We start from the raw sequence: 27,619 nt of genomic DNA on the forward strand, positions 1-27,619 counted from the left end.
TAAGGGCTCACTCTCTGCCCACAATAAGGGCTCACTCTCTGCCCACACTAACTGCTCCCCCTTTGCTCACACTAACTGCTCCCCCTTTGCTCACACTAACTCCTCGCCCTCTGCTCACACTAACTGCTCGCCCTCTGCCCACACTAACTGCTCGCCCTCTGCCCACACTAACTGTTCACTCTCTGCCCACAATAAGGGCTCACTCTCTGCCCACAATAAGGGATCACTCTCTGCCCACAATAAGGGATCACTCTCTGCCCACAATAAGGGATCACTCTCTGCCCACAATAAGGGATCACTCTCTGCCCACAATAACAGCTCACTCTCTGCCCACAATAAGGGCTCACTCTCTGCTCTCAATAAGGGCTCACTTTCTGCCCACAATAAGGGCTCACCCTCTGCCCACAATAAGGGCTCACTCTCTGCCCACAATAAGGGCTCACTCTCTGCCCACAATAAGGGCTCACTCTCTGCCCACAATAAGGGCTCACCCTCTGCCCACAATAAGGGCTCACTCTCTGCCCACAATAAGGGCTCACCTTCTGTCCACAATAAGGGCTCACCTTCTGCCCACAATAAGGGCTCACCTTCTGCCCACAATAAGGGCTCACCTTCTGCCCACAATAAGGGCTCACCTTCTGCCCACAATAAGGGCTCACCCTCTGCCCACAATAAGGGCTCACTCTCTGCCCACAATAAGGGCTCACTCTCTGCCCACAATAAGGGCTCACTCTCTGCCCACAATAACAGGTCACTCTTTGCCCACAATAAGGGCTCGCTCTCTGCCCACAATAAGGGCTCACTCTCTGCCCACAATAAGGGATCACTCTCTGCCCACAATAAGGGATCACTCTCTGCCCACAATAAGGGATCACTCTCTGCCCACAATAAGGGATCACTCTCTGCCCACAATAAGGGATCACTCTCTGCCCACAATAATGGCTCACTCTCTGCCCACAATAACGGCTCACCCTCTGCCCACAATAAGGGCTCACCCTCTGCCCACAATAAGGGCTCACTTTCTGCCCACAATAAGGGCTCACCCTCTGCCCACAATAAGGGCTCACTCTCTGCCCACAATAAGGGCTCACTCTCTGCCCACAATAAGGGCTCGCTCTCTGCCCACAATAAGGGCTCGCTCTCTGCCCACAATAAGGGCTCGCTCTCTGCCCACAATAACAGCCCACCCTCTGCCCACAATAAGGGCTCGCCCTCTGCCCCCAATAAGGGCTCGCCCTCTGCCCCCAATAAGGGCTCACTCTCTGCTCACAGTAAGGGCTCACTCTCGGCCCACAATAAGGGCTCGTCCTCTGCCCACAATAAGGGCTCGTCCTCTGCCCACAATAACGTCTCACCCTCTGCCCCCAATAAGGGATCACTCTCTGCCCACAATAAGGGATCACTCTCTGCCCACAATAAGGGATCACTCTCTGCCCACAATAACAGCTCACTCTCTGCCCACAATAACAGCTCACTCTGCCCACAATAACGGCTCACCCTCTGCCCACAATAAGGGCTCACTTTCTGCCCACAATAAGGGCTCACCCTCTGCCCACAATAAGGGCTCACTCTGCCCACAATAAGGGCTCACTCTGCCCACAATAAGGGCTCACCCTCTGCCCACAATAAGGGCTCACCCTCTGCCCACAATAAGGGCTCACTCTCTGCCCACAATAAGGGCTCGCTCTCTGCCCACAATAAGGGCTCGCTCTCTGCCCACAATAAGGGCTCGCTCTCTGCCCACAATAACAGCCCACCCTCTGCCCACAATAAGGGCTCGCCCTCTGCCCACAATAAGGGCTCGCCCTCTGCCCCCAATAAGGGCTCGCCCTCTGCCCCCCAATAAGGGCTCACTCTCTGCTCACAGTAAGGGCTCACTCTCGGCCCACAATAAGGGCTCGTCCTCTGCCCACAATAAGGGCTCGTCCTCTGCCCACAATAACGTCTCACTCTCTGCCGACAATAAGGGCTCACTCTCTGCCGACAATAAGGGCTCACTCTCTGCCGACAATAAGGGCTCACTCTCTGCCGACAATAAGGGCTCACTCTCTGCCCACAATAATGGCTCACCTTCTGCCCACAATAAGGGCTCACCCTCTGCCCACAATAAGGGCTCACCCTCTGCCCACAATAAGGGCTCACCCTCTGCCCACAATAAGGGATCACCCTCTGCCCACAATAAGGGCTCGCTCTCTGCCCACAATAAGGGCTCGCCCTCTGCCCACACTAACTGCTCGCTGTAGCTCCCTCTCTGCCCACAATAAGGACTCACTCTCTGCCCACAATAACAGCTCACTCTTTGCCCACAATAAGGGCTCACCCTCTGCCCACAATAATGGCTCACCTTCTGCCCACAATAAGGGCTCACCCTCTGCCCACAATAAGGGCTCACCCTCTGCCCACAATAAGGGCTCACCCTCTGCCCACAATAAGGGATCACCCTCTGCCCACAATAAGGGCTCGCTCTCTGCCCACAATAAGGGCTCGCCCTCTGCCCACACTAACTGCTCGCTGTAGCTCCCTCTCTGCCCACAATAAGGACTCACTCTCTGCCCACAATAACAGCTCACTCTTTGCCCACAATAAGGGCTCACCCTCTGCCCACAATAAGGGCTCACTCTCTGCCCACAATAAGGGCTCCCTCTCTGCCCACAATAAGGGCTCACTCTCTGCCCACAATAACAGCCCACCCTCTGCCCACAATAAGAGCTCACCCTCTGCCCACAATAAGAGCTCACCCTCTGCCCACAATAAGAGCTCACCCTCTGCCCACAATAACAGCTCACTCTCTGCCCACAATAAGGGGAGGTATAATGCAGAGTATATTGCAGTAAGGGGGGTGGTATAATGCAGAGTATATTGCAGTAAGGGGGGTGGTATAATGCAGAGTATATTGCAGTAAGGGGGGTGGTATAATGCAGAGTATATTGCAGTAAGGGGGTGGTATAATGCAGAGTATATTGCAGTAAGGGGGGTGGTATAATGCAGAGTATATTGCAGTAAGGGGGTGGTATAATGCAGAGTATATTGCAGTAAGGGGGTGGTATAATGCAGAGTATATTGCAGTAAGGGGGTGGTATAATGCAGAGTATATTGCAGTAAGGGGGTGGTATAATGCAGAGTATATTGCAGTAAGGAGGGTGGTATATTGCAGAGTATATTGCAGTAAGGGGGTGGTATAATGCAGAGTATATTGCAGTAAGGGGGTGGTATAGTGCAGAGTATATTGCAGTAAGAGGGGTGGTATAATGCAGAGTATATTGCAGTAAGGGGGTGGTATAATGCAGAGTATATTGCAGTAAGGGGGTGGTATAATGCAGAGTATATTGCAGTAAGGGGGGTGGTATAATGCAGAGTATATTGCAGTAAGGGGGGTGGTATAATGCAGAGTATATCGCAATAAGGGGGTGGTATAGTGCAGGGTATATTGCAGTAAGGGGGGTGGTATAATGCAGAGTATATCGCAATAAGGGGGTGGTATAGTGCAGAGTATATTGCAGTAAGGGGGTTGTATAATGCAGAGTATATTGCAGTAAGGGGGTGGTATAGTGCAGAGTATATTGCAGTAAGGGGGTGGTATAATGCAGAGTATATTGCAGTAGGGGGGGGTGGTATAATGCAGAGTTTATTGCAGTAAGGGAGTGTGGTATAATGCAGAGTATATTGCATTAAGGGGGTGTAACGGATCGACGGGCACCCCGACTGGGTACCTCCGTTGAAGCATGCTCCTAGCGCTTACTGAGGACTCCAAGCACTGCAGCAGGCACCACAACCACCGAACCGGAGAATCATACGAATGCTCTCAAGCATACAATCAGCTTACACTCCTGGCAGTCGCACTGTAACAGCATACAATCCAATCCCCCCCCCCCCCCCCCCCAAGAACGAGACGACACTTCGTTTGAGGGTCAAGCAGAACTGACTGTACTGGCACATACAGCCTCTTTTATTCACAATCCGCAAACATAGTACTGCCCACAGGGTTTTGAAATCACTCCAACCGACACCATCAGCACTGCGGACCCCACTTCCAGCGATACAGCTGCACCGGGGTCTCGCCGTCTCCACCCACCCTGGATCCACGATCAGGATCCAGCTCCCAGTGGGTGAACCTCTCCTAAATCCAGAGAGCGTAGCAGGAACAAATCAAGCTATTGCAAGAGCTTACTCTGGGGAGTAAGTGAGTATAGCAATCCCCAGAGTATAGGTATCCCTTCCCCCAAGCATGAGCCAAGGCTTCAAGAAAGGTCCAAGATGATCTGATTTTAATGACCACTTGCATGGGGACTTTTATTCAAGTCCCCATGCAAGTGGACATCCCACAGGGTGGGACACAGTACAACCAATCACAGACAATACAAACAAAACACTCCCACAATGACATCACAATCCCTCCTCTCTATCCTGGAGATAATTGGGAAGTCATCAAATTATCTCCCAGGACAGAGGCAAGACTCCATTAACCACATGGTTACAAAAAGACATAAAATTACACTGTGACAAAATGGCTTTAGTCACTGGGTCTGCATGTGACAAACTGCCCTACCCCCCCTATCGCTTGGAGGAGCCAGATTGCTAGCCTCTTACCCTGGGATGCTGGCCCGTTAAGTCATGGGGTCTTAAGGCACTTGGGACAGAGCCCTCTGTCTCTGGATCACATCATTCGCCTTACTTGCTTGGATTGTACATTTCCCCTGTTACACTCGTATGTGGGTTTGTGCAGTTTAACTTCCATTACAGCTGGTGAAATTAAACTTTACTTGACGTTATTGAGAACTGTGTTCGTGGGATCTGAGCGCTATTCGCCTATAATATGCGCTCAGATCCAAGCTATCTGGGGGTGTGTGGAACATGGGGACTTCGTTCAGCGAAACATGAGTTATTGATTTTAATACAGTTTTGTTAAGAGGTAAAAAGCACATGTTTCTCTCTGCCCGGAGATAATTAGGTTCTCTGCAACCACTTAAGCTAATTATCTCCAGGATAGGGAGATGGGGTAAGTTAATTATCTCCAGGATACAGAGGAGGGGTTACACTCTTCCTGTGGGTGTGTATAAGAATTGTACTGTATACTGATTGGTTCTGCATATTTTGTTACAGTCTTCCACAAGGTCCCATGTGGGAGTTCCCTTGCTGGGAGACCATCATAAAAAGGGCTGAGTTTGGCCATCAATAAACACATTCGTTTTACCCCTTCATGAAGTCTCGACTCATGTTTGGGGAATTGGGAGCTATAATCACTACTTCACTCTTTTCAGCTTGGATTTCGGGAGACGCTACAAGGATCAGCGCTGCACGGATAGCAGGATCCTTTACACGGATAGCAGGATCCTTTACACGGATAGCAGGATCCTTTACACGGATAGCAGGATCCTTTACACGGATAGCAGGATCCTTTACATACACAATGTTACAATTACTACATAAAACATATACATGCAACATATCCCCAGATAGCTTAGATCTGAGCGCACATTATTATTGAATGGCGCTCAGATCACATACATACAGTTCAATCGCCATGGAGCCAAAGTCTTTTCCATAGTCTTTCGTTACACGAATAGGCTCCATGGCATAGCTATCTGGGGTAGCACTACTCACATACTGAAAGTCAGAAATATGCAGAAATACACAAATAAACCTTTCTGCAGGGGAAAATACAGCTATCAGCAAAGGGGCCATAGTCGGAAGGCAGGAGGCTAGCCAGTAGTCCCCTCCAGGCACAAGTGGCGAAGGGCACTTCGTCACAGAGACGACACTTCGTTTTGAGGGTCAAGCAGAGTCTGGTTTACTGGGGCTAACTGCTCGGCTTTTATGCAAGTCTCCCACCTGGTGGACACTCCCCTAGGGGACCAGATGGGAGACTGGGACACAAAGGAAACAAGAACCAATCACAGACTTACACATTTCACCAATCCCACAATGCATTACAATCCCTCCTCTCTGCCCTGGAGATAATTAGGAAGTAATCCAATTATCTCCAAGGACAGAGGCAAAACTCCATTAACCACATGTTAGCAAAAAGACATAACATGACATACGGTTACATTTAACATATAAAACATACACCACCTACATATCCCCAGATAGCTTAGATCTAAGCGCACATTATTACCGAATGGCGCTCAGATCACATACATACAGTTCAATCGCCATGGAGCCAAAGTCTTTCCCATAGTCTTTCGTTACATGAATAGGCTCCATGGCATGGCTATCTCGGGTGATGCTGTTCATACGGTCAAACTACCGAATGAACAGTCAGTCGGTTCCACTACCGAATGCAGAGGTAAGGATGCTGGAGGCTCAGCGGTGTTCGTGCAATTAAGTGTCCGTTTTCAGTTCCATAGTTTGGGCGCTGAACACCGCTGGCCGTTCGGGAGCTAAAATGGCCGCTGCCACGTGTTCGGCAAACGAACAAAGGCCACCCAGCGTTTGTCAATTAAGCTGCGGTTAACCGCAGCTGCTGGGTGGTCAATTGATGGCACACTCCAGTTCCCAGGTGGTCCCTAGATCGGTACTTTGTTCGGTAGATTGAATCTACCGAACACCCCGGCAGAAAGGCACAAATAAGCCTTTCTCCATGGAAAATACAGGTTTGAACTGCAGGGCCATAGTCTAAAGGGAGATGGCGAGCAACCAGGCTTCTCCAGTGCACAGTGGCAAGGTTGGTTTCGCCACATGTCCTATACACACAGACACTCCCACACAAAATCCTCCCCTCTGCCTGTGATATGATTACTGAACACAATGGGTAATATAATTATCACAGGCAGAGAAATACAGTATTATAAAACATATCACAGGGACCCCAAAACATGCAATAACCCCATAAAAAGTATATAACCACATATCCAAAATTCACCCAGATCCGTTCAGTAGTTTGGAAGATACTGTTTAATGCAGATTTGCTATTAGTTAATGGAAGTTTTCATTTTTGTTATACATTGGATTAAATGACGTATACTGGTCCGCCAATACACGAGACCATCCTTTACACCGTAAATACACAGCACTATCCTTTATACCGGTGTCATACCTTATGTCCCGCGCCGTCCCGGTCCCGCCGTCCGTCCTCTCCTGTCTCCAGGGGCGCGCGCTTCTGGGAAAGCGTCTGCGGAGGTGTGCGCGCGCACAAGGTAACCGGCAGGGGTAGCGTGTATTCTACTCTTAAAGAGATAGTAGCCAATTGCTACTTGTGGCAAACCTAGCCACTTTAGGTCATATTGCAGAACATTTATAGGTTGTCAGAAATAGCTGTGTTAACCTGGTGTAAAAATGTATTCGTGGGTTTTAGAATAGAGAGCATGCATAGGCTAACAGCCATGAATAAAATTGTCAGTTGACTCCTGGAGCCGTGAGTAAAAGTTGACAGTTGACTCCCTGAACTGTGTTTCGCCCGGAGCTCACATCCGCCTTTGTTCCCCAACCCACCGTCCAAGAAGCATACCCTGTTGTTACTCGACAGCAGGCCCACACCACAGCTCCATCCGATCACTCTGATGCTCAGGTAGCGTGGCCAGTTATACTGCAGGGAACAGACCTTATTGGTATCGCCCAGATGGGCACAGGGAAAACATTAGCATACCTACTTCCAGGTTTTGTTCACCTGGACCTTCAGCCGTGTCCTAGAGATCAGCGTGGGGTGGGCCCTTAAAAAGCTGCAACCCTATTTGTATGGGTAGTACTCCGGACATCCCCAAGCCGATCCGTTGGGATCAGACTGTGTATGCCGGCTTGGTTCTGGGGGAGCATTGTGGCAAACCTAGCCACTTTAGGTCATATTGCAGAACATTTAAAGGTTGTCTGAAATAGCTGTGTTAACCTGGTGTAAAAATGTATTCGTGGGTTTTAGAATAGAGAGCATGCATAGGCTAACAGCCGTGAATAAAATTGTCAGTTGACTCCCTGAACTGTGTTTCGTCCGGTTACTGGGGGATTTGGGATATTGCCTTCTTTTCCAGCGCTTTACTTTGGATTACCTTCTATACCAGCGGAGATCTTGGGATTTAATATTGCATCTCCGCTACACTACTATCTATTTATACCTCCCTCAATTCTGTCCCTGCCTATCAGTATTCACCTTACCCTATATTAACCTCCTTCTGACATCACTTCCTTGCCCTGTCGTGGTTTATATTAGCCCGAGAGTGCGTTCTGAGTAGTTGTCTTTTCTTTGGTTCCTGACTTCGGCTTGTTTATCGGTTATTCTCGTTTCTGGCTCCCTGACCTTGGCTCTGTCTATTCGCTTTCCCGTGTCTCTGTATTCCTGACCTTGGCGTGTTTGACTATTCCTGTCTCTCATTCCTACGTTAAGTCCGGCCACCTTTAGGTCCGGTAATACGTCTATCTGTGTTCGCCTTTATTGTTCTCTGGTTTGCGTGTTGGGGGAGTATTAACCTTGACATTACGACAGGGCCATGGACCCTGCAAACCTGGGACAACAAATGGCAGCATATGAAATAGAATAGAGGGGTTAGACCATAGAATGGATCAGTTTGCCGAAGCCTTACAAACTATCCTCACTAGCACTGCGTGTCTTCAACCAGAGGCAGAGGACAGTAGATCTCAAGGTGCTGTCGCTCTACCCCCTGCAACTCATTCCACTCCATCTGTTCGTCTAACTCCTCCTCCTCGTTATTCCGGGGATCCATCGTTATGCAGGGGATTTTTGGACCAGGTGGGAGTACATTTTGAAGTAGCCCCTGATTGATTCCCTACTGATAGGTCCAAGATTGCGTTCATCTTTGTCGGTATTCTCACTCTGGGAATAGGCGAGTGGAGCTTGCAGAAAATAGACAGTGGTATAAGGGTACTATGGGTCTCTGGTACCGAGACCATATGAGGAAACTGTGTACTGGTACTACCTTCACATTCAGACTGCTCGTCCTCCAAAGCTGCTATGCAACGAGCACCCAGTTCATCAAAGACCCGGTCCATGAGGGGATCGCCAGTGCTATATAACCCTTCAACATCTTCGTCTTCAGTTTGGGCTGGAAAGCATTCAGCTTTAAATTCACAAGGAACTTCGGCTTTGCAGTGGGGAGGATCAGCAAGCCATTTGTCCAAGTCAGAGTCGGAGGATTAGGGATGCTGTGCAAATTAGGAAAGGGAATGTAAACATCATTATCAGACATAACGACACTCATCCTTTCCTGTACTAGATCAATAAGAAAGTTAATTTCGGGAATCAGGGCAATGTAATTATTGTGCATAACTCTTAACTGTTTCTGCATAAATGATAAAGATTTGTTACGTGAGGTTTCTTTAAGAGACACGCAAAGAAGTTCATTCACCCTATTTATCACAGGGGGCTTTCTCAACCATTTTTCACAATCAGGTAACTGAGAAAGCAAAGGGTCACATATTTGTTTGTGATAAGTTTGCAGTTCAGTGATCAGTCCACATAATACGGATTTCTGAACTTGGAAAGAAACAGTTATAGTAGACAAACACAAGGCAGAACCTTTTCTATCCGTCGCCGCATATGTTTTAACTGATTACAACAAGTCATAATGAGGTCATACTCTTGCTGTGAATCAGCGTTAATACCAACAGTTTTATCCATCATGACATGAAGGGGTGCTGCCCTGGAACAGCACTGTGGCAAACCTAGCCACTTCTGAACTGTTCTTGTATAAAGGCTGTCCGTATTCCTTGCTGTACTCTGTATATAATTCTGCCTGTCTTATGTTGCCATTGGGATTCGTGTGTTAGCCGCCGTACGCAGCTAGCACCCAGATACTTCGTTTCACGAACGGCGGCTATCCAGGCTGTTCGTGAAACGAATACGGGCCCATCTGGTAGCCCACCCACTTAGAGACGTGTGGCGCTCGTTAACCGATTGCAACAATGTTGCAATCGGTAATTAAAGGCTCTCCTAGGTGGCCGCCGCTCGACTACCGACCATGCGGCGGTCGGCCATCTTGGATCCTTTGTCTCTTCAGCGGTGTTCGGTCGTCGAGTGCCTGGAACTGAAAACGGCTACTCGATGATACGAACACCGCTGGACTTCCAGAGCGTTCGGGAGTTCCGCTCTCATCACATTATGTTCCCCATCGGTGTTCGGTAGTTTCAAACCGAACTCAATGGTTAAATGTATTTCGTGCGGCGTTCGGTTAGTTTAGCTGGGTTCTGAGTGGTATTCTCACTAAATGTGCCCGCAGACCCCAGCTATCTACCGAACGGCTGTTCGTGTAAAAGCGATGAATATTGTGTAAAATACAGATTTTCATGTGAATTGTCAGTTTTGCTGCACGAGGGGATAATCCACTTAACCGTCCATTTTAGTAGGAGTATCCCTCTCGTGCAGCAATGCCTGTTGGGATAATTACACTGCCTGATGGGAGAAATCCCCTGTAACATCTGTAAGAAAACCCCTTGCATGGGGAACTGCATAAATATGGAAGTCTGTGAATAAAGGGAGTTAGTTGACTCCCAAACTGTGTTTCGTACGGTTATTGGGAGGATTGGGATATTGCCTTGCTTTCTAGCGCTGACTGTGGATTTACCTGTGATACCAGCGGAGATCGTGGATTCTAATATTGCACTCCGCTACAAGCACTTTAAATGTGGGAACCAATACAGCAAAGAAATAAATGCCAAGACACAAATGAATTGGATAAATCAAGAGATATATATATTTACAGGGAACCAATAATATATATCCACACACAGACAAGGCCACAAAATATATACAGTAAATCAAAATAAGCACTAATCGTGCAGGCAACAAATACTGTAACAGTCCTTTGGTATAAGGGCAGGATTGTGCAGGTACCACGAGTAGCAGGTAGGGCACAGATTCAGAGTCACAAGATTAATATACTGACACCAAGAAGCAAGATCAGAAGTAGAATAAATGAAAAAGGCTGCAGGGTCAGGATCAGTGGTAATAAAGCAGAGATCACGGAAACCAGAACGCAGGACCAGGAGGACACAGTAACGCAGGACCAGGAGGACACAGTAACGCAGGACCAGGAGGACACAGTAACGCAGGACCAGGAGGACACAGTAACGCAGGTCCAGGAGGACACAGTAACGCAGGACCAGGAGGACACAATAACGCAGGACCAGGAGGACACAGTAACGCAGGACCAGGAGGACACAGTAACGCAGGACCAGGAGGACACAGTAACGCAGGACCAGGAGGGCACAGTAACGCAGGACACAGTAACGCAGGACCAGGAGGACACAGTAACGCAGGACCAGGAGGACACAGTAACGCAGGACCAGGAGGACACAGTAACGCAGGACCAGGAGGACACAGTAACGCAGGACCAGGAGGACACAGTAACGCAGGATCAAAAGGACACAGTAACGCAGGACCAGGAGGACACAGTAACGCAGGACCAGGAGGACACAGTAACGCAGGACCAGGAGGACACAGTAACGCAGGACCAGGAGGACACAGTAACGCAGGACCAGGAGGACACAGTAACGCAGGATCAAAAGGACACAGTAACGCAGGACCAGGAGGACACAGTAACACAGGACCAAGAGGACACAGTAACGCAGGACCAAGAGGACAAAGTAACGCAGGACCAGGAGGACACAGTAACGCAGGACCAGGAGGACACAGTAATGCAGGATCAGGAGGACACAGTAACGCAGGATCAAAAGGACACAGTAACGCAGGACCAGGAGGACACAGCAACGAAGGACCAGTAGGACACAGTAACGCAAGACCTGGAGGACACAGTAACGCAGGATCAGGAGGACACAGTAATGCAGGATCAGGAGGACACAGTAACGCAGGACCAGGAGGGCACAGTAACGCAGGACCAGGAGGGCACAGTAACGCAGGACCAGGAGGGCACAGTAACGCAGGACCAGGAGGACACAGTAACGCAGGACCAGGACGACACAGTAACGCAGGACCAGGACGACACAGTTACGCAGGACCAGGACGACACAGTAACGCAGGACCAGGAGGACACAGTAACGCAGGACCAGGAGGACACAGTAACGCAGGACCAGGAGGACACAGTAACGCAGGATCAAAAGGACACAGTAACGCAGGACCAGGAGGACACAGTAACGCAGGACCAGGAGGACACAGTAACACAGGACCAGGAGGACACAGTAACACAGGAACAGGAGGACACAGTAACGCAGGATCAAAAGGACACAGTAACGCAGGACCAGGAGGACACAGTAACGCAGGATCAAAAGGACACAGTAACGCAGGACCAGGAGGACACAGTAACGCAGGACCAAGAGGACACAGTAACGCAGGACCAAGAGGACACAGTAACGCAGGACCAAGAGGACACAGTAACGCAGGACCAAGAGGACACAGTAACGCAGGACCAGGAGGACACAGTAACGCAGGACCAAGAGGACACAGTAATGCAGGATCAGGAGGATACAGTAACGCAGGATCAAAAGGACACAGTAACGCAGGACCAGGAGGACACAGCAACGAAGGACCAGGAGGACACAGTAACGCAGGATCAGGAGGACACAGTAACGCAGGATCAGGAGGACACAGTAACGCAGGATCAGGAGGACACAGTAACGCAAGACCTGGAGGACACAGTAACGCAGGATCAGGAGGACACAGTAATGCAGGATCAGGAGGACACAGTAACGCAGGATCAAAAGGACACAGTAACGCAGGACCAGGAGGACACAGCAACGAAGGACCAGGAGGACACAATAACGCAGGATCAGGAGGACACAGTAACGCAGGATCAGGAGGACACAGTAACGCAAGACCTGGAGGACACAGTAACGCAGGATCAAAAGGACACAGTAACGCAGGACCAGGAGGACACAGCAACGAAGGACCAGGAGGACACAGTAACGCAGGACCAGGAGGACACAGTAACGCAGGACCAGGAGGACACAGTAACGCAGGACCAGGAGGACACAGCAACGAAGGACCAGGAGGACACAGTAACGCAGGACCAGGAGGACACAGTAACGCAGGATCAAAAGGACACAGTAACGCAGGATCAAAAGGACACAGTAACGCAGGACCAGGAGGACACAGTAACGCAGGACCAGGAGGACACAGTAACGCAGGACCAGGAGGACACAGTAACGCAGGACCAGGAGGACACAGTAACGCAGGAACAGGAGGACACAGTAATGCAGGACCAGGAGGACACAGTAACGCAGGACCAGGAGGACACAGTAACGCAGGACCAGGAGGACACATCAACGCAGGACCAGGAGGACACAGTAATGAAGGATCAGGAGGACACAGGACGAAGACCAGGAGAAGACAGTAACAAAGACCAAGAGGCGCAGGACACAGGACCAAGGAACAGTAGCAGGATCAAGGAGCCAGAATCACAGGAAACCAGGGAAACAGGAGACAATGATCTGGCAGGGAGTGAGGGGAGAAACCAGAATATATAGGTGCTAAACAAGGGCCAGGTGTAGTGCTTAACGAAAAGAAATGAGAAACAGTGCCAAACAGAAACAGTGGTGAGTGTGAGTACTGCACCAGGGCATATTAACTAAGGAGTGTCGTGACAACAGGCAATACACGGCACATTCCTTTATACCGGCAATACACGGCACATTCCTTTATACCGGCAATACACGGCACATTCCATTATACCGGCAATACACGGCACATTCCTTTATACCGGCAATACACGGCACATTCCATTATACCGGCAATACACGGCACATTCCTTTATACCGGCAATACACAGCACATTCCATTATACCGGCAATACACGGCACATTCCTTTATACCGGCAATACACGGCACATTCCTTTATACCGGCAATACACGGCACATTCCTTTATACCGGCAATACACAGCATATTCCTTTATACCGGCAATACACGGCACCATCCTTTTTACCGGCAATACACGGCACCATCCTTTATACCGGCAATACACGGCACATTCCTTTATACCGGCAATACACGGCACATTCCTTCATACCGGCAATACACAGCATATTCCTTTATACCGGCAATACACGGCACCATCCTTTTTACCGGCAATACACGGCACATTCCTTTATACCGGCAATACACGGCACCATCCTTTATACCGGCAATACACGGCACCATCCTTTATACCGGCAATACACGGCACATTCCTTTATACCGGCAATACACGGCACATTCCTTTATACCGGCAATACACGGCATATTCCTTTATACCGGCAATACACGGCACATTCCTTTATACCGGCAATACACGGCACATTCCTTTATACTGGCAATACACGGCACATTCCTTTATACCGGCAATACACGGCACATTCCTTTATACCGGCAATACACGGCACCATCCTTTATACCGGCAATACACGGCACCATCCTTTATACCGGCAATACACGGCATATTCCTTTATACCGGCAATATACGGCACCACCCTTTATACCGGCAATACACGGCATATTCCTTTATACCGGCAATACACGGCACCATCCTTTATACCGGCAATACACGGCACCATCCCTTATACCGGCAATACGCGGCATATTCCTTTATACCGGCAATATACGGCACCACCCTTTATACCGGCAATACACGGCATATTCCTTTATACCGGCAATACACAGCACGTTCCTTTATACCGGCAATACACGGCACGTTCCTTTATACCGGCAATACACATCACCTTCCTTTATACCGGCAATAAACGACCATCCTTTATACCGGCAATATACGGCATCATCCTTTATACCGGCAATACACGGCATATTCCTTTATACCGGCAATACACGGCACCATCCTTTATACCAGCAATACACGGCATATTCCTTTATACCGGCAATACACGGCATATTCCTTTATACCGGCAATACACGGCACGTTCCTTTATACCGGCAATACACAGCATATTCCTTTATACCGGCAATATACGGCACCATCCTTTATACCGGCAATACACGGCACGTTCCTTTATACCGGCAATACACATCACCATCCTTTATACCGGCAATAAACGACCATCCTTTATACCGGCAATATACGGCATCATCCTTTATACCGGCAATACACGGCACCATCCTTTATACCGGCAATACACAGCATATTCCTTTATACCGGCAATACACGGCACGTTCCTTTATACCGGCAATACACGGCACGTTCCTTTATACCGGCAATACACGAGACCATCCTTTATACCGGCAATACACGGCACGTTCCTTTATACCGGCAATACACGGCACGTTCCTTTATACCGGCAATACACGAGACCATCCTTTATACCGGCAATACACGGCACCATCCTTTATACCGGCAATACACGGCATATTCCTTTATACCGGCAATACACGGCCCGTTCCTTTATACCGGCAATACACGGCACTGTAGCGGAGTAGCAGTATTATCCACGGTATCTCCGCTGGTAGACAGGATAGGACAATTCCAAAACAGGCAAAATGCAGGTAGTGTAGTTACAATCCCTTCCTCCCAAGAACTAGACGACACATAGCTTGGAGGTCAACTGAGGTTTTTAATTACTGGCACAGTATTTATGTGGTTACAGATCTACAGGGTTTCCCAAGTCCCAATGCAGGGTTTGTCCAGTAGGGGACTACATGCAGGGCCGGCGCGTCCATAAGGCGGCACAGGCGGCCGCCTTAGGGCGCACCGGCTCCGGGGGCGCAAGATTTCAGTGACCGGCAGGAGGGAAGCTCTCCCTCCTGCCGGCCACCATCTCCGCCCCCGGCGCGGCAGTGCTGAGATCAGACGCGGCGAGGGAGCTCTAACCTCTCTGCTCTGCTCCCTCGCGCGCTGTCTGCTGATACCGCGGGAGCCGGAATATGACGTCGCTCCCTCGCAGCGCCTGATCGCAGCCCTGCCGCACGCCGCCCAGCAGCCCCACTGGAACCCAGGGAATGATCCACACCAGCTCTCCAGGTAGGGAGGCTGGGTGGATATTATTTATGTATTAAAATAATTTGTGAATGTATGTGATGTGTCTGTGTGTGAGAGTGTCTGTGTGTGTGAGTGTCTGTGTGTGTAAGTGTCTGTGTGTGTGAGTGTGTGTGTGAGTGTCTGTGTGTATGTGTCTGTGAGTGAGTATGTGTCTCTGTGTGTGAGTGAGTGTCTGTGTGTCTGTGAGTGTGTCTGTGAGTGAGTGTGTGTGTCTGTGTGAGTGTGTGTGTCTCTGTGAGTGAGTGTGTGTCTGAGTGTGTATGTGTCTCTGTGTGAGTGTGTGTCTGTGAGTGTGTGTCTGTGAGTGTGTGTCTGTGAGTGAGTGTCTGTGAGTGTCTGTGTGTGAGTGTCTGTGTGTGAGTGAGTGTCTGTGAGTATGTGTCTCTGTGTGTGTGTGTGTGCGTGAGTGAGTGTATGTGTGTCTGTGAGTGTGTGCGTGAGTGTATGTGTGTCTGTGAGTGACTGTGAGTGTGTGCATGAGTGAGTGTATGTGTGTCTGTGAGTGTGTGCGTGAGTGAGTGTATGTGTCTGTGAGTGTGTGCGTGAGTGAGTGTATGTGTGTCTGTGAGTGATTGTATGAGTGTTGCATGTGAGTGTGTCAGTGTATGTGTGTGTCTGTCAGTGTGTGATTGTGAGTGTCTGTCAAATCAGTGAGAGTATCTTTGTCATTGAGTCTGTGTGTGACTATCAGTGTGTCTGTCAATGAGTGTCAATCAGTGTGTGTGTGTCAGATCAGTGAGTCTCTGTGTTTGTCATTGAGTGTGTGTGACTGTCAGAAGAACACTAAGGGACAGGGAAGGGAGGGGACCAATAATGGACGGGGAGAGGGGCTGGTTAAGAGGCACATAGGTGAAGATGTTATTTTTGAATGGGGGGGGGGGCGGAAAAATACATCTTCGCCTATGTACCCAAAAATCCTTGCACCGGCCCTGACTACATGGGGGACTGGGTTTTACACATCTTTTACCCAGCATACATTGCTGTACCAAGGAGATACTTATCTCAGAATGCATTGCTAATGGGAGTATCCCTTGGTACAGAGGAACATAGTTTTTATATTAAAATCCATAACTAACATAATATTTGTGCTATCCAGCTGTTAAGTGAACTTGCGCCCAGATCCCAGCACAAATAACCGAACGCCGTTCAGTTTCCCTTATCAGGACCACTTCGTTTAACCGATTGCCTGAGTTAAGGGAATAAAACTACCGAAAACGGTAAACTCCCAAACAGCTTGGAAGTCCAGCGGGGCTTGTGTTGCCGAGTAGCCGATTTTAGTTCCAGGCACTCGACGACAAAACTCCGCTGGCTTTCCGCGAACAAAGATGGCCGCCGCCTCGTGTTCGGTACACGAATGGCGGCCACCCGTAACAAACCGCAATTAGCTTCGTTACAATGTTGCAAAGTACCTAATTGGAGACACACGACCGTCTATGGGTGGTCTCCCATCCGGTACTTTGCTTAACTCACGAACAGTGCAGGAATACACTGTTCGTGTAGATATAGATTTAACATTAGCGGTATTCGTGTGTTTGAACCACATGAATGCCGCATACATAGTAAAATACAGAACATAGCAAGAACATTACATTAGTCAGGTTACATCACAATCTACAGTCTCTTAGTGGCTGAATTTGCCACAGTCACCATCCTTTATACCGGCAATACACAGCACGTTCCTTTATACCGTCAATACACAAAACCATCTTTTATACCGTCAATACACTACACATTCCTTTATACCGGCAATACTCAGCACGTTCCTTTATACCGGCAATACATGTCACCATCCTCTATACCGGCAATAAACGACCATCCTTTATACTAGACATGTGCAATTCGTTTCGGTCCGAATATGAATTCGGACAAATTTCGGGCAATGCGGACATTCGGGTATTGGGAAATGTCCAGCTCTTGTAATTAAAGGGCCACATCTTCCCGGGCCATAGTCAGAAGGCAAGAGGCGGGCAAGCAGCTCCCTACAAGGACACGTGGCGAGGTCGGTTTCGCCACAGTCCTCGCCCCAGGCCCCCACCCCTGAGTGGCAGGTGGGGGCCCTAAAAAATGTTTTACCCCCCCAGGTGACTAGGGGTCCCCAAACACTAGTCACCCCATTCCCCCCCCAAAAAATTAACCCCCTACTTACCCCCCTCACCCTAAAAATAATGAGGGGGGGACCTTTAACTTTTTTTTTAAAAAAAACTTACCATTCAATGTTTTCTTTCTTCTAAAATCTTATTTTTTTCAGCCCCAAAAAAGGCCAAATAAAAATCCATAATAACCGCCGCAATAAAAAAAAAAAGAAAAAAACGAGCGCAAAAAAAAATAATCTATCTTCACCCATGGAGGGCTCTGCGCAGACTGAGCTCTGCGCCCCGCCCTGCAATTAGGCTCAGAGCACTCTGATTGGTGGGTTTAAGCCATACAAATCAGAGTGCTCTGACAGGTAAATGAAGAGACTGACAGGTAAGTCGCTACATTTACCTGTCACAGCACTCTGATTGGTTGGTTTGAAATCCACCAGAGTGCTCTGTGTCATTTTACACAGCGTGGGAAAGTTCTTTGGAATTTTTCCACTCTGTGTAATTTGACTCATAACTCTCTGATTGGTTACTTAATCCACCCTATTTTATTTTATTTTTTTAACAGTGAGCAGCCACAGCTGTTTACTAGACATGCCCCTACTCGCGGTATAGCGAGTAGGGGCAAGATTTACTAATACTAAGTAATTTTAGGTATTTCAGCCTTTTGGTAGATAACTCCCTAACACCGTGGGAATTAGGGAGTTATCTACTAAGCGGCTGCAAGAGAAGTCCCGAAGTGCCGAAGTTCCGAAGTGTCGAATTGCCCAAGTCCCGAATTGCGAAAGTCCTGAATTTCGGAATGCCGAACCGAACTTCTTCCCCATGCACATGCCTACTTTATACCGGCAATACATGGCACGTTCCTTTATACCAACAATGCACGTCACCATCCTTTATACTGTCGATACACGGCGGGTTCCTTTATACCAGCAATATATGGCACGTTCCTTTATACTGGCAATACATGCCACCATCCTTTATACCGGCAATACACGACATGTTCCTTTATACCGGCAATACACGGCACATTCCTTTATACCGGCAATACACGGCACATTCCTTTATACCGGCAATACACGGCACATTCCTTTATACCGGCAATACACGGCACCATCCTTTATACCGGCAATACACGGCACCATCCTTTATACCAGCAATACACGGCACCATCCTTTATACCGGCAATACACGGCACCATCCTTTATACCAGCAATACACGGCATATTCCTTTATACCGGCAATATACGGCACCACCCTTTATACCGGCAATACACGGCATATTCCTTTATACCGGCAATACACGGCACCATCCTTTATACCGGCAATACACGGCATATTCGTTTATACCAGCAATACACGGCATATTCCTTTATACCGGCAATACACGGCATATTCCTTTATACCGGCAATACACGGCACGTTCCTTTATACCGGCAATACACGGCACGTTCCTTTATACCGGCAATACACGGCACGTTCCTTTATACCGGCAATACACATCACCATCCTTTAAACCGGCAATAAACAACCATCCTTTATACCGGCAATATACGGGACAATCCTTTATACCGGCAAGACACGGCAAGTTCCTTTATACCGGAAATGTGACGGCAGATAAGTACCGTTCGGACCAGCTAGTCTGCCCAATTTTCTAAATACTTTCATTAGTCCCTGGCCTTATCTTATAGTTAGGATAGCCTTATGCCTATCCCACACATGCTTAAACTCCTTTACTGTGTTAACCTCTACCACATTGGCTGGAAGGCTATTCCATGCATCCACTACCCTCTCAGTAAAGTAATACTTCCTGATATTATTTTTAAACCTTTGCCCCTCTTATGTAAGACTATGTCCTCTTGTTGCGGTAGTTTTTCTTTTTTTAAATATAGTCTCCTCCTTTACTGTGTTGATTCCCTTTATGTATTTAAATGTTTCTATCATATCCCCCCTGTCTCGTCTTTCCTCCAAGCTATACATGTTAAGATCCTTTAACCTTTCCTGGTAAGTTTTATCCTGCAATCCATGAACCGGTTTAGTAGCCCTTCTCTGAACTCTCTCTAAGGTATCAATATCCTTCTGAAGATACGGTCTCCAGTACTGTGTACAATACTCCAAGTGAGGTCTCACCAGTGTTCTGTTCAATGGCATGATCACTTCCCTCTTTCTACTGCTAATACCTCTCCCTATACAACCAAGCATTCTGCTAGCATTTCCCGCTGCTCTATTACATTGTCTGCCTACCTTTAAGTCATCAGAAATAATCACCCCTAAATCCCTTTCCTCAGATATTGAGGTTAGGACTCTATCAAATATTCTGTACTCTGCCCTTGGGTTTTTACGTCCAAGATGCATTATCTTGCACTTATCCACATTAAATGTCAGTTGCCACAACTCTGACCATTTTTCTAGTTTACCTAAATCATTTTCCATTTGGCTTATCCCTCCTGGAACATCAACCCTGTTACATATCTTAGTATCATCCGCAAAAAGACAGACCTTACCATCAAGACCTTCTGCAATATCACTAATAAAAATATTAAAGAGAATGGGTCCAAGTACAGATCCCTGAGGTACCCCACTGGTGACAAGCCCAAGCTTTGAATATACTCCATTGACTACAACCCTCTGTTGCCTGTCACTCAGCCACTGCCTTACCCATTCAACAATATTGGAATCCAAACTCAAAGATTGCAGTTTATTGATAAGCCTTCTATGTGCAACAGTGTCAAAAGCCTTACTGAAATCTAGGTAAGCAATGTCTACTGCACCACCCTGATCTATAATTTTAGTTATACACGGCACCATCCTTTATCAACACATGGAGGAACTGGCGCTTAAACATGGCGCCAACATTAGTACGCTGTGGGATTACGATGTATGTTGAGTTTAGGGTTCCATTCATTCTCTTGATTTCCCTATGTTCTATAATCAGATCCTGACCTGTACATCCACCTTGTTCTGTCACCTCCTCCTCTGGAGCCATTGTCCCATTTGCTAGAGGTTAATTAACATAACAAAGGTAGAGGAGGTGGAGTGAAGGCACCAAGACAGGAGAAGAGACCTCTTCTGTTTGTATACAGGATTCTCAGCTGGATCCACGTTTCAAAGCTTCTCAGTGTCTTCCAGCTAATTGCCTTGAAGGAAGAGCTGGTGGATCATTCTGAGACATGTTTCATACTTCTTCCATAGGGTATCACTTTAAAGAGAGAACCTCCTCATGAGCAAAGCATGGTGTCTACTTCAGAGATTGAGATTTGCACACAGGATAAAGACAGTAAATTTGTCACTGAGTCCAACAAGCTTGGAGGGAACATAAAACTGGATCTAAAAGTCAAGAAGAAAAATTACAATCGATACTGCAAACCGCCATACTCCTACCTGGCCATGATCGCCCTGGTCATCCAAAACTCTCCTGAGAAGAAACTCAAACTGTCACAGGTAATATGGAGTCCTCTTCTCCATCCATCCCAAACCTCTACATCTTGGCTTCCCTTAACTTCCAACACTTTAATAATATCCTCAATGGAACCCTGGACCCTTCTTGACCATTGGGTGAATAAATGCTCAATCTGGGAATCATGCTTTACACAGGAAACAGGCCGGGTTTGTGTCCGTTAAAGGAATATGCTAAGCACCATAAGCACTATAGCATGCTGCACTGGTGTCATTGCAAACAGGTCCTGGCACAGTCTGGCATTGCCGAGGCATACCAGCTCTGGACATTATTCATTGAGAGCCAATAGTCCTTTAACCCCTTAAGGACACATGCCATGTGTGACATGTCATGATTTCCTTTTATTCCAGAAGTTTGGTCCTTAAGGGGTTAAAGCTGTGTGTGCGATGTCTGGGTGAATATTCAGCGGAGTTCACATGGGATGCACTCAGCTCCTCTGGCTGTAGTGTTAACTCACAGTTTAGTGAATAAATCCCTTTAATTTAATAGCTGAATACAGTCGTTTAGTCAGTCAATATATTTACAAAGCTGCCTTGCGGATTTCCTTATCTTTCAAACCTTGCATGTCTCTGCTGTACTGTAATTCCATGTAGCCAGCACTCATTCAGTGTATGTGTAAAGTAACCTGTCTGTATATTCCGTGTGGATGGTCTGTCTCCAAATGGCCAGAATTCTTAATGTGAAGTAATAGCTTGGCACATGATATATTAACTGATAATAATAACAGTATATTGAGTAATAACGAATATAGCGGATTGTTAACCCCTTACATGCTGAAGCACTCAGCCTAGTAAAATGCCTCTCCACTTCCTGCAACAAGAGCTAGCAATCTAATTATAATTTCCCTCCTGTAGGATTTGGGGGTTCTGATCCCTGCGTTATAATCCATTATTCCCTCCTGTAGGATTTGGGGGTTCTGATCCCTGCGTTATAATCCATTATTCCCTCCTATAGGATTTGGGGGTTCTGATCCCTGCGTTATAATCCATTATTCCCTCCTGTAGGATTTGGGGGTTCTGATCCCTGCGTGTTAATCCATTATTTCCTCCTGTAGGATTTGGGGGATTGTGATCCCTGCGTTATAATCCATTATTCCCTCCTGTAGGATTTGGGGGTTCTGATCCCTGCGTTATAATCCATTATTCCCTCCTGTAGGATTTGTGGGTTCTGATCCCTGCGTTATAATCCATTATTCCCTCCTGTAGGATTTGGGGGATTGTGATCCCTGCGTTATAATCCATTATTCCCTCCTGTAGGATTTGGGGGATTGTGATCCCTGCGTTATAATCCATTATTCCCTCCTGTAGGATTTGGGGGATTGTGATCCCTGCGTTATAATCCATTATTTCCTCCTGTAGGATTTGGGGGATTGTGATCCCTGCGTTATAATCCATTATTCCCTCCTGTAGGATTTGGGGGATTGTGATCCCTGCGTTATAATCCATTATTCCCTCCTGTAGGATTTGGGGGTTCTGATCCCTGCGTTATAATCCATTATTCCCTCCTGTAGGATTTGGGGGTTCTGATCCCTGCGTTATAATCCATTATTCCCTCCTGTAGGATTTGGGGGATTGTGATCCCTGCGTTATAATCCATTATTCCCTCCTGTAGGATTTGGGGGGTTTTGATCCCTGCGTTATAATCCATTATTCCCTCCTGTAGGATTTGGGGGTTCTGATCCCTGCGTTATAATCCATTATTCCCTCCTGTAGGATTTGGGGGTTCTGATCCCTGCGTTATAATCCATTATTCCCTCCTGTAGGATTTGGGGGATTGTGATCCCTGCGTTATAATCCATTATTCCCTCCTGTAGGATTTGGGGGTTCTGATCCCTGCGTTATAACCCATTATTCCCTCCTGTAGGATTTGGGGGATTGTGATCCCTGCGTTATAATCCATTATTCCCTCCTGTAGGATTTGGGGGGTTTTGATCCCTGCGTTATAATCCATTATTCCCTCCTGTAGGATTTGGGGGTTCTGATCCCTGCGTTATAATCCATTATTCCCTCCTGTAGGATTTGGGGGTTCTGATCCCTGCGTTATAATCCATTATTCCCTCCTGTAGGATTTGGGGGGTTCTGATCCCTGCGTTATAATCCATTATTCCCTCCTGTAGTATTTGGGGGTTCTGATCCCTGCGTTATAATCCATTATTCCCTCCTGTAGGATTTGGGGGGTTCTGATCCCTGCGTTATAATCCATTATTCCCTCCTGTAGGATTTGGGGGTTCTGATCCCTGCGTTATAAACCATTATTCCCTCATGTAGGATTTGGGGGGTTCTGATCCCTGCGTTATAATCCATTATTCCCTCCTGTAGGATTTGGGGGTTGTGATCCCTGCGTTATAATCCATTATTCCCTCCTGTAGGATTTGGGGGGTTCTGATCCCTGCGTTATAATCCATTATTCCCTCCTGTAGGATTTGGGGGTTCTGATCCCTGCGTTATAATCCATTATTCCCTCCTGTAGGATTTGGGGGGTTCTGATCCCTGCGTTATAATCCATTATTCCCTCCTGTAGGATTTGGGGGATTGTGATCCCTGCGCTATAATCCATTATTCCCTCCTGTAGGATTTGGGGGTTCTGATCCCTGAGTTGTAATCCATTATTCCCTCCTGTAGGATTTGGGGATTGTGATCCCTGCGTTATAATCCATTATTCCCTCCTGTAGGATTTGGGGGGTTCTGATCCCTGCGTTATAATCCATTATTCCCTCCTGTAGGATTTGGGGGTTCTGATCCCTGCGTTATAATCCATTATTCCCTCCTGTAGGATTTGGGGGTTCTGATCCCTGCGTTATAATCCATTATTCCCTCCTGTAGGATTTGGGGGTTCTGATCCCTGCGTTATAATCCATTATTCCCTCCTGTAGGATTTGGGGGTTGTGATCCCTGCGTTATAATCCATTATTCCCTCCTGTAGGATTTGGGGGTTCTGATCCCCGCGTTATAATTCATTATTCCCTCCTGTAGGATTTGGGGGTTCTGATCCCTGCGTTATAATCCATTATTCCCTCCTGTAGGATTTGGGGGGTTCTGATCGTTGCGTTATAATCCATTATTCCCTCCTGTAGGATTTGGGGGTTCTGATCCCTGCGTTATAATCCATTATTCCCTCCTGTAGGATTTGGGGGGGATTGTGATCCCTGCGTTATAATCCATTATTCCCTCCTGTAGGATTTGGGGCATTGTGATCCCTGCGTTATAATCCATTATTCCCTCCTGTAGGATTTGGGGCATTGTGATCCCTGCGTTATAATCCATTATTCCCTCCTGTAGGATTTGGGGGTTCTGATCCCCGCGTTATAATTCATTATTCCCTCCTGTAGGATTTGGGGGTTCTGATCCCTGCGTTATAATCCATTATTCCCTCCTGTAGGATTTGGGGGTTCTGATCCCTGCGTTATAATCCATTATTCCCTCCTGTAGGATTTGGGGGTTCTGATCCCTGCGTTATAATCCATTATTCCCTCCTGTAGGATTTGGGGGTTCTGATCCCTGCGTTATAATCCATTATTCCCTCCTGTAGGATTTGGGGGATTGTGATCCCTGCGTTATAATCCATTATTCCCTCCTGTAGGATTTGGGGGTTCTGATCCCTGCGTTATAATCCATTATTCCCTCCTGTAGGATTTGGGGGTTCTGATCCCTGCGTTATAATCCATTATTCCCTCCTGTAGGATTTGGGGGGTTCTGATCCCTGCGTTATAATCCATTATTCCCTCCTGTAGGATTTGGGGGGTTCTGATCCCTGCGTTATAATCCATTATTCCCTCCTATAGGATTTGGGGGATTGTGATCCCTGCGTTATAATCCATTATTCCCTCCTGTAGGATATGGGGGTTCTGATCCCTGCGTTATAATCCATTATTCCCTCCTGTAGGATTTGGGGGGTTCTGATCCCTGCGTTATAATCCATTATTCCCTCCTGTAGGATTTGGGGGGTTCTGATCCCTGCGTTATAATCCATTATTCCCTCCTATAGGATTTGGGGGGTTCTGATCCCTGTGTTATAATCCATTATTCCCTCCTGTAGGATTTGGGGGTTCTGATCCCTGAGTTATAATCCATTATTCCCTCCTGTAGGATTTGGGGGTTCTGATCCCTGCGTTATAATCCATTATTCCCTCCTGTAGGATTTGGGGGTTCTGATCCCTGCGTTATAATCCATTATTCCCTCCTGTAGGATTTGGGGGTTCTGATCCCTGCGTTATAATCCATTATTCCCTCCTGTAGGATTTGGGGGTTCTGATCCCTGCGTTATAATCCATTATTCCCTCCTGTAGGATTTGGGGGTTCTGATCCCTGCGTTATAATCCATTATTCCCTCCTGTAGGATTTGGGGGTTCTGATCCCTGCGTTATAATCCATTATTCCCTCCTGTAGGATTTGGGGGTTCTGATCCCTGCGTTATAATGCATTGAGCATGACTGGTGCTTTGGACGAACTTTCATTGTGATCGATATAATGAAGGATTTAGTTAATCCCTTTGTGTATACTCTCCATGATGGGGATTGTATTTGTAGCATCCCCCTTTTTTACCTCGGTCCTGAAAGAGTTAACTATGCAGTGTGAGCCATGAATGGGGATTATTTGGGAGGGGGATTAGATGGGGGTAGGTGTGACTGACTGACTTACCTATAGATGTCTAATTCCTTACTGTAAATGAAAGCAGTCAGCCAGAGGTCAAGCAAACAGAATATCTCATGCCCCCCACTAACTGTCAGCATGGGGCGGGGGTCTGCACTGTGTAAACCTGACACATATCAGACTGGGGGGCTTTGAGTGATGGCGACAGATCGAAGATAAGCTCACAAAGTCAACCCCCCCTTCTGATAAAAGGATCTCTATATATATTATCTCTATATTCTGCACTGTATACTGAAAAAAACAGTGTATCTCTCTCCTACTCTGTATACCGAATACACACAGTGTGTCTCTCTCTCCTACTCTGTATACCGAATACACACAGTGTGTCTCTCTATCTTACTCTGTATACCGAATACACACAGTGTGTCTCTCTATCTTACTCTGTATACCGAATACACAGTGTGTCTCTCTATCTTACTCTGTATACCGAATACACAGTGTGTCTCTCTATCTTACTCTGTATACCGAATATACACAGTGTGTCTCTCTATCTTACTCTGTATACCGAATATACACAGTGTGTCTCTCTATCTTACTCTGTATACCGAATATACACAGTGTGTCTCTCTATCCCGAATATACACAGTGTGTCTCTCTATCTTACTCTGTATACCGAATATACACAGTGTGTCTCTCTATCTTACTCTGTATACCGAATATACACAGTGTGCCTCTCTATCTTACTCTGTATACCGAATATACACAGTGTGCCTCTCTATCTTACTCTGTATACCGAATATACACAGTGTGTCTCTCTATCTTACTCTGTATACCGAATATACACAGTGTGTCTCTCTATCTTACTCTGTATACCGAATATACACAGTGTGTCTCTCTATCTTACTCTGAATACCGAATACACACAGTGTGTCTCTCTATCTTACTCTGTATACCGAATATACACAGTGTGTCTCTCTATCTTACTCTGTATACCGAATACACACAGTGTGTCTCTCTATCTTACTCTGTATACCGAATACACACAGTGTGTCTCTCTATCTTACTCTGTATACCGAATATACACAGTGTGTCTCTCTATCTTACTCTGTATACCGAATATACACAGTGTGTCTCTCTATCTTACTCTGTATACCGAATATACACAGTGTGTCTCTCTATCTTACTCTGTATACCGAATATACACAGTGTGCCTCTCTATCCCGAATATACACAGTGTGTCTCTCTATCTTACTCTGTATACCGAATATACACAGTGTGTCTCTCTATCTTACTCTGTATACCGAATATACACAGTGTGTCTCTCTATCTTACTCTGTATACCGAATATACACAGTGTGTCTCTCTATCTTACTCTGTATACCGAATATACACAGTGTGTCTCTCTATCTTACTCTGTATACCGAATATACACAGTGTGTCTCTCTATCTTACTCTGTATACCGAATATACACAGTGTGTCTCTCTATCTTACTCTGTATACCGAATATACACAGTGTGTCTCTCTATCTTACTCTCTATCCCGAATATACACAGTGTGTCTCTCTATCTTACTCTGTATACCGAATATACACAGTGTGTCTCTCTATCTTACTCTGTATACCGAATATAC

The 27,619-nt window shown here is 47.1% G+C and overlaps 1 protein-coding gene across 1 annotated transcript in view; it reads left to right on the forward strand.

Moving 5' to 3' along the window:
* Positions 1–11,724: 11,724 nt before the first annotated feature.
* The window catches only part of FOXH1 (forkhead box H1), an 85,041-nt gene continuing 69,146 nt past the window's right edge, over positions 11,725–27,619 (forward strand). The window contains exons 1-3 of the mRNA XM_063450885.1: positions 11,725–11,937; positions 12,073–12,369; positions 21,136–21,384. Coding sequence (XP_063306955.1) covers positions 11,725–11,937; positions 12,073–12,369; positions 21,136–21,384 — 759 coding nt within the window. The remainder of the gene's footprint in view (positions 11,938–12,072; positions 12,370–21,135; positions 21,385–27,619) is intronic.

The sequence above is a fragment of the Pelobates fuscus genome, chromosome 4 (assembly GCF_036172605.1).
Source record: "Pelobates fuscus isolate aPelFus1 chromosome 4, aPelFus1.pri, whole genome shotgun sequence".
NCBI classification, from domain to species: Eukaryota; Metazoa; Chordata; class Amphibia; order Anura; family Pelobatidae; genus Pelobates; species Pelobates fuscus.